The sequence below is a fragment of the Phaethon aethereus genome (assembly GCF_964289735.1).
Source record: "Phaethon aethereus genome assembly, chromosome: 1".
Taxonomy (NCBI): domain Eukaryota; kingdom Metazoa; phylum Chordata; class Aves; order Phaethontiformes; family Phaethontidae; genus Phaethon; species Phaethon aethereus.
The window spans coordinates 175077619-175093894 of record NC_138575.1 but is presented as its reverse complement, the minus strand read 5'-3'; the positions used below and the strand labels follow the sequence as shown (position 1 = coordinate 175093894).

Sequence of the window (16276 nt, the reverse complement as noted above, 5' to 3'; positions counted from 1 at the left end):
GATCAAATACTTTATCATCTCCCAAGCCATGGGAAATCAGCAAGTCTGGTGGAAATAATGCAAGCTGTACATGCATTTTTATTTTGAAGTGTGTCAGGTGTTACGATGGGAAAGGAAGAGCAAATGTTCTTTGAGCATTTGTGGTAAGTACAGTAAAGGTCTGTGCGGTAAAATTCAAGATCAAGGATCTGAAAGGAGACTTCTTATCCAGGAGGGAAAGAGAAGTTTAGAAGTAGAGCATCATGATGGACACCTCCTTGTTTCTTCTCTTCCCCTCTGAGTATACCTATCACTTAAAAACTAGTGTTTTGCTGCCTTCAAAATCTTGCCAGCCAATATAGTCATAACTAATTCAGGTTTACCTTTTCATTAGTGTTAATTTATGGGATATTTGGAATGTGATTTCTTTACTAACCAGCACTGTCAAAATTCAGCATAGAGACCTAGACTTGTACACAATTAAGAAAGCTTGCTAGTCTACTGTAGGATATTTTCGTAGGAAAAATGCAACTTAAACTGAAAAAACCCACAACAGAGTGCTGCCTAAAACTAGTTGTTTGAAAAGAATCAGATTAGTGACAGTCTGTATATTGGTGTGCTCAGTGGTTTTGCTGGTTTGTGTCGTAAAAAGCCTGAAAAAATGCTTGCTCAGGGAAAGAAAATGTTGGGACAGTTTGGTAGCATATGTAGATTCCAGATGCTGAAAGAACGGGGTAGGTATGTTTATGTAATAGTTAGATATGCAGCTGATAATAAATGACAGTATGATAGAAACATGAGGGGGGGAGAAAAGGTTGGACACTATTTTTGTGCTTCATGGTGTAAAATAAAAGAGACTTTCTTATCATTTCTCTACCCTGGATAATTGCAGATATTGAAAGTTCTTATTCAGCTGAAGGCAGTGTTTTAAAGAAAAAAAGATTATCAAAATAAATTCCACTTTATAACAGCAGAGGTCAGAATATGTCAGGAGATAGGTGATATCAATTCTGCAGTAACACCCAGATTCTGTGTGAATTCCTACCTAATATCAATGTGAGCTCTCAAACTGAGACACCAGTCTTGGAGAATACTGGCCAGTTTTTAATAGCATATTCATGGTTAAAAAGGCGTTATATAGATTTAACACGAGTTAGTCTTGTGTCCAGCTTTCTCTGGATAGATGTTTCTCCATCTCACTGTATATCACAAACAAAGAAATATTTAAGCAAGCAATTTTTTTTTTTTAATGGTATATGGGGGCAGGAGGAAGTGGTGCATGATATTTGTCCTTTCTGCAATGATTTCTGATGCAAGAGAACTGTTTGAAAAGATGTGTTGCTCTTCCTATCTGTGTTTTTTTTACCGTTTAATTAGAGAGAAGGCTAGAAGTCCTCTACTGTAAATATGAAAGTACCGGTATCCTCCCTCCCCACCCTGCAAATGTGCTGACATACCTGGTACAGGTTGCTGTCAGACCAAGGGTGCTGGGCGAGGTGGACAACTAGTTTAACTCAATGGGGTAGTTCCTTTGTTAGTCTGTAAACGTTGTGCAAGTGGTGTTTGAATGCTTCAAGCTGAAGTTACGTCCTACTTTTTTTGTTCTAACAGAAAATATTGAAGAGGATGTGTGTCCAATAAAATACATTATTTTATGACACTCCCGAACAAAATTAAATCCTGCATAGAAAGTAACATCGACAGTACAAAGTACCATTCCTTTCTCTATGGAGTTCTGAATAAAAAAAGCCCCAAAGACATCATTCTGCTTTGATAAAGCAGTGACCTAATGTTGAAAGCACTTCCCAGTTTTGTTGTTGTTACAGGAGGAAAAGCGTCTTCAACTGCTCTACTGAGCTGTCAATAAAATGGTAAAAATTTTCATGTAGAAATGGTAATCATGTACCAGATCAAGCAGCAGAGATTGGCATAACTTCATGTAATATGTATGGAGGAAAATGTTTAAATTGGGGGCATTCTATGCATTGTCTCAGTTGCTAGGCAAAACTTAGACATTCTTAAAGTCTGCTTGCTCTGGAAGGCAGCTGGTCATTGAAACCATTGTGGCTTAAACCTGGAATGCTTGAGGCATCTTGCCTATGGTGGAAGAAAATCTCAGTCTTCCAGGACATAGATATTCTTTACCAACGAGAAATTCCATGGGTTGCTGATAATACTATGACATTTAATGCATTATTATTTGTAGAGGCAAAAGAAAGTTAAGCTAGAGATGAAAAATGCCCAAAGTACATGCATCTATTTATAATCCAAAAAGTGCACCTTTTCTGTGGTTACAAGGTGCAAGCGTCATCCTACTAAATGAGTGGATCAGAGTAGCCTTCCAAGTTTTTTATAGCTCTGTATAGAACATTTTCTGGTATAATTTGTTTGCTTGCATCTCAGTGCTTTTCTTGTGTGCATTTTGTGGGACTTTTTTTAATCACTGGCTGTATCATTACTGGAGGTTATGTGAACCAACTCACTACAGGCTGGAACCTTTCTGGTTTTTCTGCATGGTACTTAAGGTCAGTGTCTCTCTTTGAGAAAGGATGTATCAGCCATATGCAGATAAGTTATTTAATATACCATTGTCTTTTTTCCAGAGGAAAATAAATTAATTTTTTCAGCAACATGGAATTTTCTAATAATATAAGAAAAATTAGGTATTGAGGATTTGCATTTTAAATGCTTAATAGGTTGAATATGGAAACTGGGGTAAATTTCTGCCTCTCCCTTGCAGGGTATGGAATTGTTTACAAAGAATCATGAACATTTCTGCAAGGATGTCATAATAAATATAAGCAAATTATAATTGTCTTCTGTAATAAGGGGGAGATTGGCTGCTTTCAACTAGTAATTAAATCCTACCTCTGGGCAGTGTACATAGCAACTCTGTGTAGCTGCTATGACAGTCAATCTTATCTTGGGCTCCTCCAAACACACCCAGGTGAGGAGGCAAGCACTCTGTCAAACCAGTTTGGCTCCTTACATAATTAAATAAAGCTGCAACTGCAGAGGAGCAATAAAATGGCTGGAAGAAGTATCACGCCAAAGGTGGTTGAGTAACGCTTGGGTTGTATTGATGCTCAGCCTGGATCAGAAGTGGAGTGGCGAGTGACGATGTCAAAGAGGAACAGAGGAGGGGGAAGCATTGGAAGAGCAGCAGTTTTCATTTGCGGCTTGCCTTTTGGACCACAATCTCTCCCCGTGTTCCTCACCTTAATTCTTTAATTGAGGTGCAGCAGTTATCCCTGCGCGGGGTCACCTATGACTTTGACAGCTGCTAACGCTGCTTCTATCTGTGGTTTTGCAAACCATGCAGAAGAGTTCCACGGAGAAGAAGAGTTTGCTAGTGGTGCATTTGGCTTAATAAATAGTCAAATGACTAGACTGAAACAATCAGATAGGAAAGACAGATGACAGGGCAGTCTGGTGCACAAAAGAAGGGCCTTTTCATGGCATCTTTAATCTTTAAGTAGGGTGAAGTCCTGGTTTTGTGGTCAATGGTAGCCTGATCCCTGATTTCCATTAGCAATGACATTTTATTTTTGTGAAGGCAAATACAGTAAAGAAGTTACATCTTCGGAGGGCGGGGGAGAAATATATAACTAGGAATAGCAGGTGAGTAGCATAGGCTACTGTTCAGAGTGGCACCACGTGTGCTGTGAGATTACGGAAGCATCTTGAAGGAAGCGTAGCTGGAAAAGTGTCCCCTGAAAACCTGAAAGCTATGTCATCAGGCATAAAACCACGTTTGCTCTGCAGTTCTCCAAGTATTGTAAAGATGCTTCAGTAACTTGCTACGTGTTTATCAAATATTCCTTTATATTTCAATCCTTTCTATTTAAAAGGGCAGTGTTCATATTTTAGAATGCCTCAAAAACATAACCAGAGACAAGAGTTGGTCAGCAAATCTTACTGAGCCTAAATGTCCTTTTTCCTTTACCCGGACTGATATTCTGCTTTCTCTAGTTGTGCTTCTGTCATCGTTTCAGACGCGCACCATCCATTTGCATCTCCCTTGGACTTCAATTTCCGCCATAGCCATCCTTCCTTCTCTGAGTGCAATTATTTAATTTCTTTGCCAGAGGCCATTTCTTTCATCTCCTGCCAAGGAGAGGGACTACATATAAGCACAAAGCCTCTAGTTATATGTCGTGCCTGGCGTCTCTTATTAGATGGTGCTGCGTGGCAGTGGCAATGTCCTCTGCCATCCAGCACTGTAATACAGGAGCTCATTACCTGTAATGCAGTGTATCACTACAAGCCTTGGGACATGGAGCCTTCAGAAGTCTCACTCACAGCTTAATAACTTGGTGCACCCACAGTGTATTCCAAATATCCCAATATAATTACTTGTATGTGTTGCTACTCCTTTAAACTTCAGATTTTAAAAATTCATAAAAAACTCAGAAAATCTTTCTTGATATTGCAGTTCTATACAGCTTCTGCTGCTGCTTACTCTCATTTCTTAAAACATAAATGTAGTTTAAAAAAATCCCCAACTACTAAACATAGTAGGATTCAAGAGCTTTACAGTCTTGCTTTTATTTTGAACGGACCATGTCAATGGAGTTCTTTTGAGTTAATCCTTCCCCCTTAATTATTCCAGCTCCAGAGAAGAGCAATAGTTCTACAGCTGAAGTCAGCGTTAATTTCAGTGACTTCCACCTGATGGTTTATTTCTACATACCTGTTGCTAGATAATACTGAAATTTCTAAACACTGTCATTTGAGTGCCACAATTAATGCCATGTGCCATAGTTTACTGGGAGATGGTGTTGTGACTATTTTTTCCAGACTCCATACGTGACAGTAATTGCCTTTATGGTGTCTTTTGACCCTGTTCAATGTTCGTTTCCGCACAGTTTCTTTGCTCACTGTCCATCTGTTGCCGTGTTAATGAGCTAAGTAAACCTCGTGAAATGGGTTGGAAGCCTGTGGATATAGGAGACAGAAAAGTCAGGGGATGTGGGGATGGGAAGGAAGACCTGGTGAGATGGCTGTTGGTTCCCCAAAGCCTACGTGCGTGCATGTGAGTGTACGCGTGAGAGAGAAAGTGGGGATGTTGGTGAATGTGTTTGGCTGAAGCTGACTCAAACCGTGTCTCGGTATGTATGCTGCTCGAAGTATTGCTTCCAGTAAAGGTTCCAAAATTTGAAGAGATTGACAAATCTCCAGTAATAACAAGAAATTACTTCCATGCATGAATAACCTTGCTAAACACGTGAAAGCAATTGTATCTGAAGCATTTGCCTCTTTGTGCACATATTCTTTTATCTGATGCCTTTCTCCTCCTTCTGCTGAATGTCGCTTCAGGACTTGCGGTTAGATCCCCTGCTTGCTCGTGGCACTGGCGCTGCCCGCTGGAGAACCACATGTATTTAAAATGTATGAAAAACCAAAGTACTAGATACGCTCAGGATCAAAACAGTTGATTTGTAAGAAAAAACTGTAATCTAGGGCAGAAATATGCTCGGGTTTGGGGACATTTCATTCGGTATCGCCGTATTGCTTGGCCACTTGCATAAATAATCCCAGGGAGCCGCTTGCAAATAGCAGCGGAGTTTTAGCATATTTTTCTTAATCAGTGCAAGCAAAGGTCTTTCCTATAAAAATAAATGCTAATGAACTGAAAGCCTGTATTGAAACTTGCAGCAGATACTCTCTGACCTGGAATTACAATAGTAGTAAAACTGAGCTATGAACTTAGGAAATACAAACATCAGAAGACTTTTTATAGCTTGCATTTATCTTCTGTTCGAAAGGAACAAGAACAAAATATTTAGAGATTCGGTTACAGTGAAGTGGAGATGTTACTTAAAATACTAAGTATAAAATAATAGATTTAAAATAGACAAATGTGATTTTAGTACCTCTACAGCACAAATGTCCAAGTTTGTATTTGCTTTAATCCTTTCTTTACAATTGCCCTAGACAAATGTGATTTTAGTATCACTAACATTTTATCTGATAATTTTTCAAGTAGTGCCTCTATTTTAATTGAAGTTTGTAAAAAAAACCACAAAACAAAACCCCAAAAACACACCCCCCCCCAAAAAGCCCACCCATTTTTTTTTTCCTTGTTCACCTGAAACCAAAGCACTGTAGTTGTCATAAACTTTGTTTTCCTCCTTTAGCGAAAGCAATGGTATTGACAGATTTTTGAATAGAGGTTTTCAGAGTGGGATTATTATTATTATTATTATTATTATTATTATTATTATTATTATTATTATTATTATTATTATTACTATTATTGTCTGAACTTGAAGTTCTTTGTGAGGGCGTGTGGCTGGCCATCCCATTGGTCACGTACTGCCTGGCTGTCAGGGCGCTGAATCACGGAATCTTTGGGTATGTTAAGCCTCTCAAGAATCTGCACAAAGTCCAAATATTATCCCTCTCTCACCTCCAGCATGCTGTGGTTCCAGCCCTGTGGTGCCCTTCCCTGGTGCTTGGAATGCCGGGCTCAATTGCCATGGTCGTTTTGGGGCTGGAGAGAGGTGGTGGGATGTGTGAAGGAGTTCTGTAGGGATGGTTTTTTTTCTTCATTTTTAGTACTATATTAAAGCACAAAGTCATCTGGGTGATTGTAGGACACTTTCTAAATGCAAACCCTTCATATGGGCATGAGGAAGAGAGTGGGAAGGAGTGTTCTGGTGCCATTTCAGGACAGCAGGAAGATCATGGTTTTCTTCTGTGACTGCCCTGCTCAGCCAGCCCTACAAAAACTACTTGTGTCTGTGGTGTCTAAGTCTTCTTGCAGGTCTCCTTTTCTAAGCCGTGTTGTCTTTGATATTCTTCTCATCTTTTTATTTCAACACCCTAAGGGAGATATTGAGAACATACTGATCTTTTTTGTCTAGGGCAAGTTTTTTGTATGTCCCAGGTGGACACTACGTAGGAATCCAGCTGAGACACAGCTATGCATGGATTCATTTCTCTCTTGATCGCTTATTCCCCCGCTTGGAAATGCGCTAACAACTTGATGTCAGGTAACAACCAATGCAGTGCTGAAGAAGTAGATGTTTCAGGAAAAAAGATTAAGAAATGATGTATGGAGCGACTGACTTTCGCAATGGGCAAATTCAAAATTTAGCTAGCATGGGAGCGCATATGTTATGAAACATGATCATTAAAAGATACGTAAGCAGTGAAACTGGACTCTCTGCTCACCAATTCTTCTGTTTTCTCAGTTGATTACTTTTCTAGAAACTGTTCCTTCATAACTCTTGTTCCCTGGGTATGCTTACCTTTTTTTCCTATGGCAGAAAGACAGACCATTACACTGTGAATTACTTGGAAAAGACAACTTTCAGTAACCAGTCTTTTCCAGATTTGTGGAATTCAGTGGTTGCTTTCTGGTTGTTTCAGGGGTGAACTGAACGTTTGGACATTTGTTTTCTCATTACTACTTTTCATTTTCTCTGCTTAATTAGCAACATTTAGTGTTAAGGGGCCCACTGCCACCCTACCTTTACTACCAACCACTGAGCTACTGTGGAGCTCAGCTGGTAAATTTTAAAATATTAATGTTATTCTTCTATTGTCTTGGGAGGGTGCATAAATATTCAATTTTATTTAACTGAAGTGAATTGCAAATACATGCGAGAAAGTAAATGTGTGGTTAAAGTTGAAATCTGCATGCATCACTTAAGATGGCAGCTTTAGAACTTGTGCACATTTAAACTGTTTACAGAACTGTTTCCAAATAAATCACATGTACCTATACAACTACAATAAAATGTTAATGGTTTGTTTTTTTCAGAGATTCCTAGTCATTCAGATTCCACTTTGCATTTGCAAGTTTTACACCCTTCTGGGACACCTACCTCCGTCTATTTTATGCTGCTCATCTCTGCATATGCAGTGAGACCTTTTTTTTAATCACACAAAATAACGTATGTTGGTTTTCCTAGTTTGACACTTGTCAGTGCAGTCATCAGTATAAACAACAGTAAGCTTATTCATCTTGCTCGTTTGTGGGATGATCTTGTTTGTGGGGGGTAAAAAAGCTCAACTGAATTGATAGATCCCAAATGTTTATCCTCTCTGTTTCTGCAGTATTGATCCCTGAAGTCAGGGATTCCCTTAAATATTGGAAGAAAAGCTTTGCTTCCATCCTTCGGATTGTGTTTCTATATGTAATTTGACAGAACAACTGAAAAAAACAGAGTGTAAGCAGCTGATGATGAGAGATCTATGCTTCTTGCACCTATTACACCAGTAATCGTGTCCCTTCTTGCTTTCCCCTTATTCATTGTTTTTCTTCATCTTCTGTAAAAATGCAGTTGTATGTTATTTCAAGAGTCTTGGCATGTCTGTCCAGAAGGCATACCACAATAAGACCCCGTCATTATGTTGATGATAGAAAATAACAGTAAGACTTTTTCAATAATCAACCATTTCCTGTTATAAATGTCTGTTCTGGTTCATTACCAAAGGCAATTTTGGCTGAAGATTGAAAAATTTCCACATCCTCTGAAATGAAATGATGCCCAGGGATTTGGGGTATGGGGTTTAACGGAAGAATACAGCTTTGCATTGAGCAATAGAGTGGGAATTATTCCAGCTGAAAAACATTGGTGTTATGGATATAAAGGGGAACATTCACATGGTCCAGCGTAAATGATCAATGGCAAAAATATTCATCTCCTTTAGCCACCTTACTTTTGCTGTGCAGTTAGATTATATAGCAGATTTCTTGGTAAATGTTTTTATTCTGATTTTCAGCCACCCTAGCTCTCTTCCTCAGTGGAGTCATGTCTGTCATGGATTTTAGCAATGAGGAGTGAGGACTTGAAATGAGGAACTTCCTTTTGTAGAAATCCAGGCCTTGTTCTTGACGCCTGTGAAGTTGTTTGGCTGTGCAGTGTCACAAGGTCATTGCTGGACAGATGACTGGGTACTGACTCTGTGGGTACCAGCTTCTTGAGTGCTTGTTGACCTCTCGGGAGTTTGTTGGACCATGAATTAAATTCTGATCGGAAGGGAAAAAAGCAGCACAGTTCTCCCTATGACCTTGGCTGCTTTGGACCTGGTGTCCCTCCTGCTACCAGAGGTGAGAAGCCAACAGTGTTCTCCCATCGGTGTAAAATATGAATGCCCACTCTCTCTGTACATCTTCCCAGGGCCCAAAAGTCGGGGAGACAGATACTGCTTGCCTTAAAAATGAGCCACTCTTTTCTACTGCTTGACCTTGAGAAATCTAGTAATGGCTGTGGTCAGGCTGTTTGCTGCAATGCCGAAGGCTTTCTACCCAAATGGCTGATTTTGCCACTTGTGTGTTCAAGATTGTGTGCAGCAACCCTCAGAATATGGTTTCTACCATCTGCCTTTTGGGAGGGATTTGGATAAATCAATTGACTACTGGCACAAACTATTGTAATGTTAGGGGTTTTTTTTGTATTTTAAAAGAAATTCAGAGAGGAAGAACCAGTGGGGAGGAGAAAACTGGACAAGAAGTCTGCAAAGGCCAAACACGACAAGCTCCTTACTTCATAGCATAATGGCAGCAGTTTTGACAGCTACCATGTACGCCTCTCAAGGACAAGCTCCTATCCTGCATGGCATTTAAATAGGACTACAAATAGCCATGAAAGGGGGAAGCAGGACTTCAAGTAGCACATCTGAAGCGTCCCAGAAAGCAGCTACTCATTGTCGCAGTCCAGAAGAACCACCGGTTCCTACAGGAACGCAGGAGAGGGGAAAAATCCCTACTACTTCTGTGTTACTTTTCTATTTTTTGATGTTACTTGTCCCTCGTGACAGACCCTAAGAGATAAAATCTGTCGAGCTGAGGTAGAACGTGTTACTGACAACTGTATATAAAATGCAGTGGTCTCGAAATACCGTATAAAAATGTGTTATGAATCTACTTCCAGGTCCTGCCAAACTGTACAGGTGCCAGAGCATTGGGAGTTGCTTGATGCTTGCTTGTTGGTTGTGAGTGTAGCCTGTATATCTTCTTGTGCATCTTACAGTAACAGTACCATCCTGGAGTGATGTATTGGACGAGGGCGGCTCGAGCCAAACGAGTGCTGTAAACAGAGATGTGTAATGCTGGGATTATGTAAGGCTAGAGCCATTTGCCGTGTAGTCTGATCCAGATTTTTGGTAGCTGAGGTAGGGGGAAGAAAGGCCATTATGAAGGTAGTAATTCAGACACTGATGTGTGTGTGAGATGATCCGCTGAGGCAGGTGCTGTGACAGAAACTGGCAGGCGTAGCTGAAATTCTGTAGTGGGGATGGTACCGCAGCATCAGATTTGTATTGTTGTCCCAGTTCCCGACAGCACATGAGCAGTCCTCTCTGCAGCATGATGAACTTGGCTCTCTTGCTGCAGGCTGAGCTGGGGACCTGAAGTTCATAAATCAGTGTAGCATCCTTGAGGTTGTGGTTTAATTAATTCCTTGCCCCATGAGATCCTTGCATGAGCCTGCATTAAGGCTGTTGCTGTCATGCATGGTTCAGAATCTTTCTTGGGTCTTCCATCCCTAACCTACAACCCTATGTCAAGGAGCTGCACACTTCATGCTGGTGCAGTTAGCAGTTTCTCTCAAATCGGCGCGTGGGGTCCTTCCACAGTTTGAGATGCTGTAGTCTACATGGGGCGGTGGCAGAAGAGCTCTAAATGAGATACAGAGAGCAGGGCTAGCCAGCGTGAACTGTAGAGCCAGCTGGATGGTGAGTACCTGGCTCCTCTGCAGCAAGGCATGGTTCAGGTCGCAGGCTGGGCATGATGCAGCGCTGCCTCCTTGTTTCTGAGCAGCTAACACTTTTGTCATGGAGATTCAGTTAGCCAGCATGCCTGTGTATGTGGTGAGTCTTGCATTGGATGGGGAGAGCCTAGCTTTGGTGTTTCTACCACAGCAAAGTTAAATTGAGAAACCTGCCAGTCCCTTGCAGTTTGAGTTGCTCTGGTGGTATGTATGGGAAACCAACCCGCTTGAAAACACCTACTGTCCTGTGGTAGAGCTGTCTTTCTGCTAAAGCCAGAAAAAACATAGAAGCAACTTGACATGGACTCCCTTAGTATTTGTTTTATTAACACTGAAAAATCTTTCAACTTTGAATAGCAAAGAAGGCCTATTGTGATCAGCTATATTGGGCCTCTAGTAGGACAAGCCAAAGAAATGTACTCAATGTTAATTTCGATGCTGAGGCACGTAATTAGCGTATTCTTCTGTGCCATGTGCTTTTTGTTCAGTCCATCATGATTTTGATGTCATGCCATCTTCAGAATGGTTGATCTTTGGTTATTTCTTCTTGATTTGCCTCCTCTTACAGGAGTCACAGCAAACCTGAAATTAAACTAACCCTCTGTGTGTGTGTAAGCAATTTAAAAATGTCTAAATTTAAGTAAAGACTTAATTTGCATAACTGTTTGAAGTAAATTGCTTGGACCTGGCAATTGCAAGTTACCAAAGTATTAGGGGACGCTGTCTTACAAAAACAAAATCAAACTGTTTTATAGCAGCAATTAAATGTGATTTTTATGATACAGCCTTTAATTATGTCGTTGCTTGCTCTCTATCAAAAAAGCAGAGAAAGAAGCAGAATACATTCAGCTGAATGAAGGAGAGAAGAGAGACTTAATTTGAAAAGAGATGTTGTTCAAACATGGATAAAAATCACTTTTGCAAGATATTTCCTTTATTATTTGGTGGCTTACATGGCCTAAGTGGTTGAAAAATTGTCCAAAATCAATTATGCCTATTACATAAGATTACCACACCCAGTATAACCAGTTTTAATGAATAAACAGTGACTCAGAAATCATAGACATTGTTTGAAGATGTAATATCTCAGGGTGGGATTCATTTTGTCTTACTCAGGTTCTTAAAAGCCAGGCAACTCTTAACCAGTCTGTGACTTTCCATTTTTTTAGTGATACCTAGTTCCTGTGTAGGCTGTAACAGTTACAGCTGAGTTTGATGCCTTGCAGTGGGTATAAACCAGATGAAAATCTGTGCTGAGAAAAGTCCTCTGTCTCTGTACAACAGCAGGGTTTAAAATGGAGTACTTATTTTTATGACATCAACAAATTCAAGTTGTTGTGCAACTTGGAAAATGTTTCAGTTTCAAGCCACTGGTGTTAAATTGTTCCTTGAGAATACCTCTTAATTACTTAATTATTAGTTATCCGTTAAAAGTCAATATTAATGAAACCTCACTTGGCAGTATCGACGCTTTTATTTTAATGTCAGCAAACCACGTAGTTGTCAAAATCTGTGGGTCACAAGATCGGTCTGACAGCTCCATCCTGTATATCAAACCAGTGTTGATTGGCATAGTGGCTGCACAAATGATTTAGTCAAAATGCTTCCGGTGTAGTGTCCTCTAATGTAATTTTAAGAGGTCTGCAAGTCTACTAGTAGCATTTACAAGCTTGTACTCAAGTTAGACTCTCTTGTTGTTCAAGGATGGCTTCTAGTTACCTGAGGTCATGTGCCTGAAGACTTTGTGGCATCAGAAATGTTCTACACACCATTTTGGAGACTGAGGTGTTCGGGCTTTTTGTGGAAGACCACAAGATGTGCCATGAAAACATGATTATGCACTGCAGCATGGCACTCGTGTTCTGGAGAGGCTATGCTGAAGTTTAACGTGTCTTCAGTGCCATATGCTCCTTGACTTCTTGAGAATAATTTTTGAGGAGCAATCTTGGCTACATGCCGCAGTTCTAGGATTTTTTTTTTTTTTTTTTTTTTTTTAAGGAATTTCAGCATGGAGGTGGTTGTGGATATATCAAGCCATTGCAGATTTGGGATGGGCCCAACTCTACGTGAAGGAAACGTCTCGCTATCTGTTGCATGCATGACTTACCAGTAAACTGTCTATATAAAACCAAACATTTGGACTGTGTAGTCCTGTAGATGTCAGTGACAACTCCCTAATGAGAATAACTTTTGGACTCTTAAGAATTGATTAGAGTTTGAAACACAACCATAAGGCTAGACCCCTGTCCTACAGCCCCTATTACAGTACAGTTCTCCTGTATGACATGTAAACTTCAAGTTTCTAGCTTGCAGAATGAAGGGCTTAATTTATAACCCATATTCCCTATTACCTAGGGAACACAAATATTTATATTTAAACTTTCAGTGCTGTTACGTTACATTGGCTTGTTTCCTCAAAATTATTATCACTGAATATACAAATTTGGAAGCAAAAGGCTATATTTAATTTGAGATAAAGATAGTTTTCAGATGCTGTGTTTTTCAAGTGATTCTTGGAAATTATATTGCTAAGATGCAACATCTACTCTTCTGTAAGAACAGCCTGTTGTTACAGGAATATTGTATAAAATGCAATTCTCCCAGGGGAATCACTATAATCCTTTGTTGTTTTTAAAAGTTGGGTTTGTGGTTTTTTTTCTTCTTTCCCTGAATTTTGAAATTTTTCTTAACTTTGAGTTTGTATGTCATCGTTCTTTCTCTCTATTTGTTAAAGCATAGAAAAAAAACCCCTTAAACACAAAGGAAGATTTTTGTAACATCTAATTTTGTCCTCCAATAGGGAGTCTGAAGTTACAACTTTTGAATTAAAAGATAACCTACATTAAAACTAATTACTGAAGTCGTAGGGTTTCTGGTGTTAGTATATGCTCATTTTGCAATTTAGAAAAAAATAATAGGGTGATAATGTAACAGATCCTTAAAGAGCTACATCCTCTCCTTTGCTCTTTTACCAAGCACAGCTCATTTGTTTCACTAATACGCTTAATTACGGCGGCAGTCAGTAGCTTTGGTCTGGATGCACGCAGGTTCCACCGCACGTTTAATTGTGTGCCTGAAGTCCTGTGCAGTATCGGGGATGGTCAGGATCCCCAAAGGGAGGCTCGTAATTAGCTGGTGACTGAACCTGGTGACCTCTAAGCGCAAATAAGTACCCTTCCTAGTGTTTGATTTCTATACCCAGCTGGGATAAAACCCTCTTTTGGACTGTTTTAGGAATATTGACTCCTTTTCTGACTTGTGTGTAGGTTACTAATCTGGGTCTTTAGAATAAATCTGCCAAATTTGGTCCCTTCAACGGACACGGGCAAAGCGTGGATCCAGTAGGAAGAATCTGAGTGAGTTTAAACTTGAGCAGGGTGCTGCATGGATGGTCTTGTTTGAGATCGAGGGAGTTAATGCCAGGGGCAAAGTGGTGTGGGGTTTTTTGGTGTATGTGTGTGGTAAATAACTTTGCTGAAAACCTGTAGGCAGTGCTTGTGGCATTGGGTATCTTAAGTCTTTTATAAGACATTGCTCTTGTACCTGCTTTTTACTCTGAATATAAAAAGTAGTTCCCTTAGTATAGTCCTATGGCTTGCCAAATAATGGGAATTAATGTGCACATGGTAATACAGACTTGCTGGAGTGGTTCTTTATTCACACTGCCTTAGGTGCAAGTGGCAGGAAAAAAAAAAACTATTAAAATACTTTGTGCCAGATATCGTGAGCATACATGCTGTAATATGAAGTAGGAGATAAAAGGCTTGTTCACCCTTTTGCACTTCTGTTTGAAATTTATTTTATGCTTTTCAGTGTGGCTGGTATTACTTTAGAAAATAATAAGTATTCCCACAGGATTTAGCTGAAGATTGATTTACACTAGAGGAAACTACTTGAAGATGTTGGATCTGACTTCTTTTGAGGCATAAAGAATTGTTTTTTAAATACTTAGTTCTTTTGAAATTAACGTAGGAAAATAATAGTTAGTATGAACTAAGTGTTGAATCAAAGTTTTTTTTGTTGGTTTGTTTTTGTTTTTAGTATTTCTTAGATACTCTTGGTAATCCTTGTTTTGTATGTGTGTCCAATTAACTCTCAATTCTTATTTTTATAGGCAGTTACTGGGAAAAGCTTTGGAAGCAAAGACTTTCGAGCAGCTCTAGAAAATGGAGTCCTGTTGTGCGAGTGAGTATTGACTTAGCTATATAAAAACCCTTCAGCTTAACATCGGTTGGCCTCTTTCCTTGCTGGTCTCTGAATTTTGTTTTTGAAGTACAAAAAGTATTTCATAATAAGTAATTTTTTTTTTAATACCTGTTGTTTTCTGTGGGAAGGAAGAACAGCTTTCACACATCCTGTTTCTAGATCTACATGTTCCATGTGTTGTTTTACACACTTCTTTGTGTGTTACAGTGAGGATCATGCTGATCCTCTGGCCATTTGATTGGGTTTATTGTTATAATGCTCATGGTATCACTGGGCTTTCTCTTCAGCTTGTGCAAGGTGGTGTGGCTGTGGCTGTGGTCAAAGCACTCAAGTTACCCCTATACACACTGCTGCTGTTTGGGTTTGGGTTTTTGTCCTCCATCCCCACCCACACGTAAGAAATTATTGTAAATTCTGTGTGCTGGTTGCTCTCTAACTCCTGAAAGCTACCTATTCCTGCCAGAGAACTTTACACTCAGAGAATTTTTCTTTTAAGAAGTACTACATTTCAGAAGTGAACTCTACAAAACTGTGGATTAAAGATAACAGGCAGGCATTTGGTTTCATGTGTCTGTTAGTTAGTCTTATGATTGTATCCGAGTATCTCAATAATGTAGAATGTACTGGATGTCACTTGGAATACTTCATAAAAATTAAAAAAAAAAACCAAACACAAACACTTTAGGATGATAAAAGTAAATTGATTGGGTCTCAGCATAATGTAGAAATATGTTGTCATGTATGTGCACATGCAGTCCAGGTTTCAGTACTTTCTGGACTGACTTAGTTATTGCTTTAAATAACAAACTCTGACCTCAGCTTTTTTTAGAGTGCTCTCTCTAAAAAGCTTCCTTGTGCTTATATGTTACAGGCTTGGCAATACTGGGACTTGTCTGGTTTCGTTGCTAGCCTGAGTCAGAGGTGTAAAATGTCCACTTGTCAGGTCTCTTCCACATAACTGTAATTGGTTTTGTACTTACTGGAACAGGTTTCCAGGACTGGAAGTGGTGCTAATCCCATAGTATTTTGAGGAATGGCAGCTGTAAATGTCATTAGAATGCCAGTGTGAGAGAAATCTCGTTAGAGAACTACCTGGGACACTTTAAAAAAAAAAAAAAAAAAAAAAATCTCAGCTCTCAGAGCCACTTTTATACCAGTTCAGCCAAGCTAACTTTCAGAAAATATTATAAATGTTCAGTTGTCTGAATCTTGTTTTTCAACTATATATCAAAAATTACCAAAGCAAATGCAAAAAGACAATGTTCCTGCTTTTTCCCTTCTGTGAATATTACTGCGTTGTCTGTCCTTGCCTTTATTTTTCTCTTTGGACCCTTTGCCCATCCAGTCTATCTTGCTAGTTGCTTCTG

The 16276-nt window shown here is 39.5% G+C and overlaps 1 protein-coding gene across 1 annotated transcript in view; it reads left to right on the top strand.

The window, feature by feature from the left end:
• Positions 1 to 16276, top strand: part of LMO7 (LIM domain 7) — a 130416-nt gene that overhangs the window by 21534 nt on the left and 92606 nt on the right. Inside the window, exon 2 of the mRNA XM_082013629.1 lies at positions 14818 to 14888. Coding sequence (XP_081869755.1) covers positions 14818 to 14888 — 71 coding nt within the window. The remainder of the gene's footprint in view (positions 1 to 14817; positions 14889 to 16276) is intronic.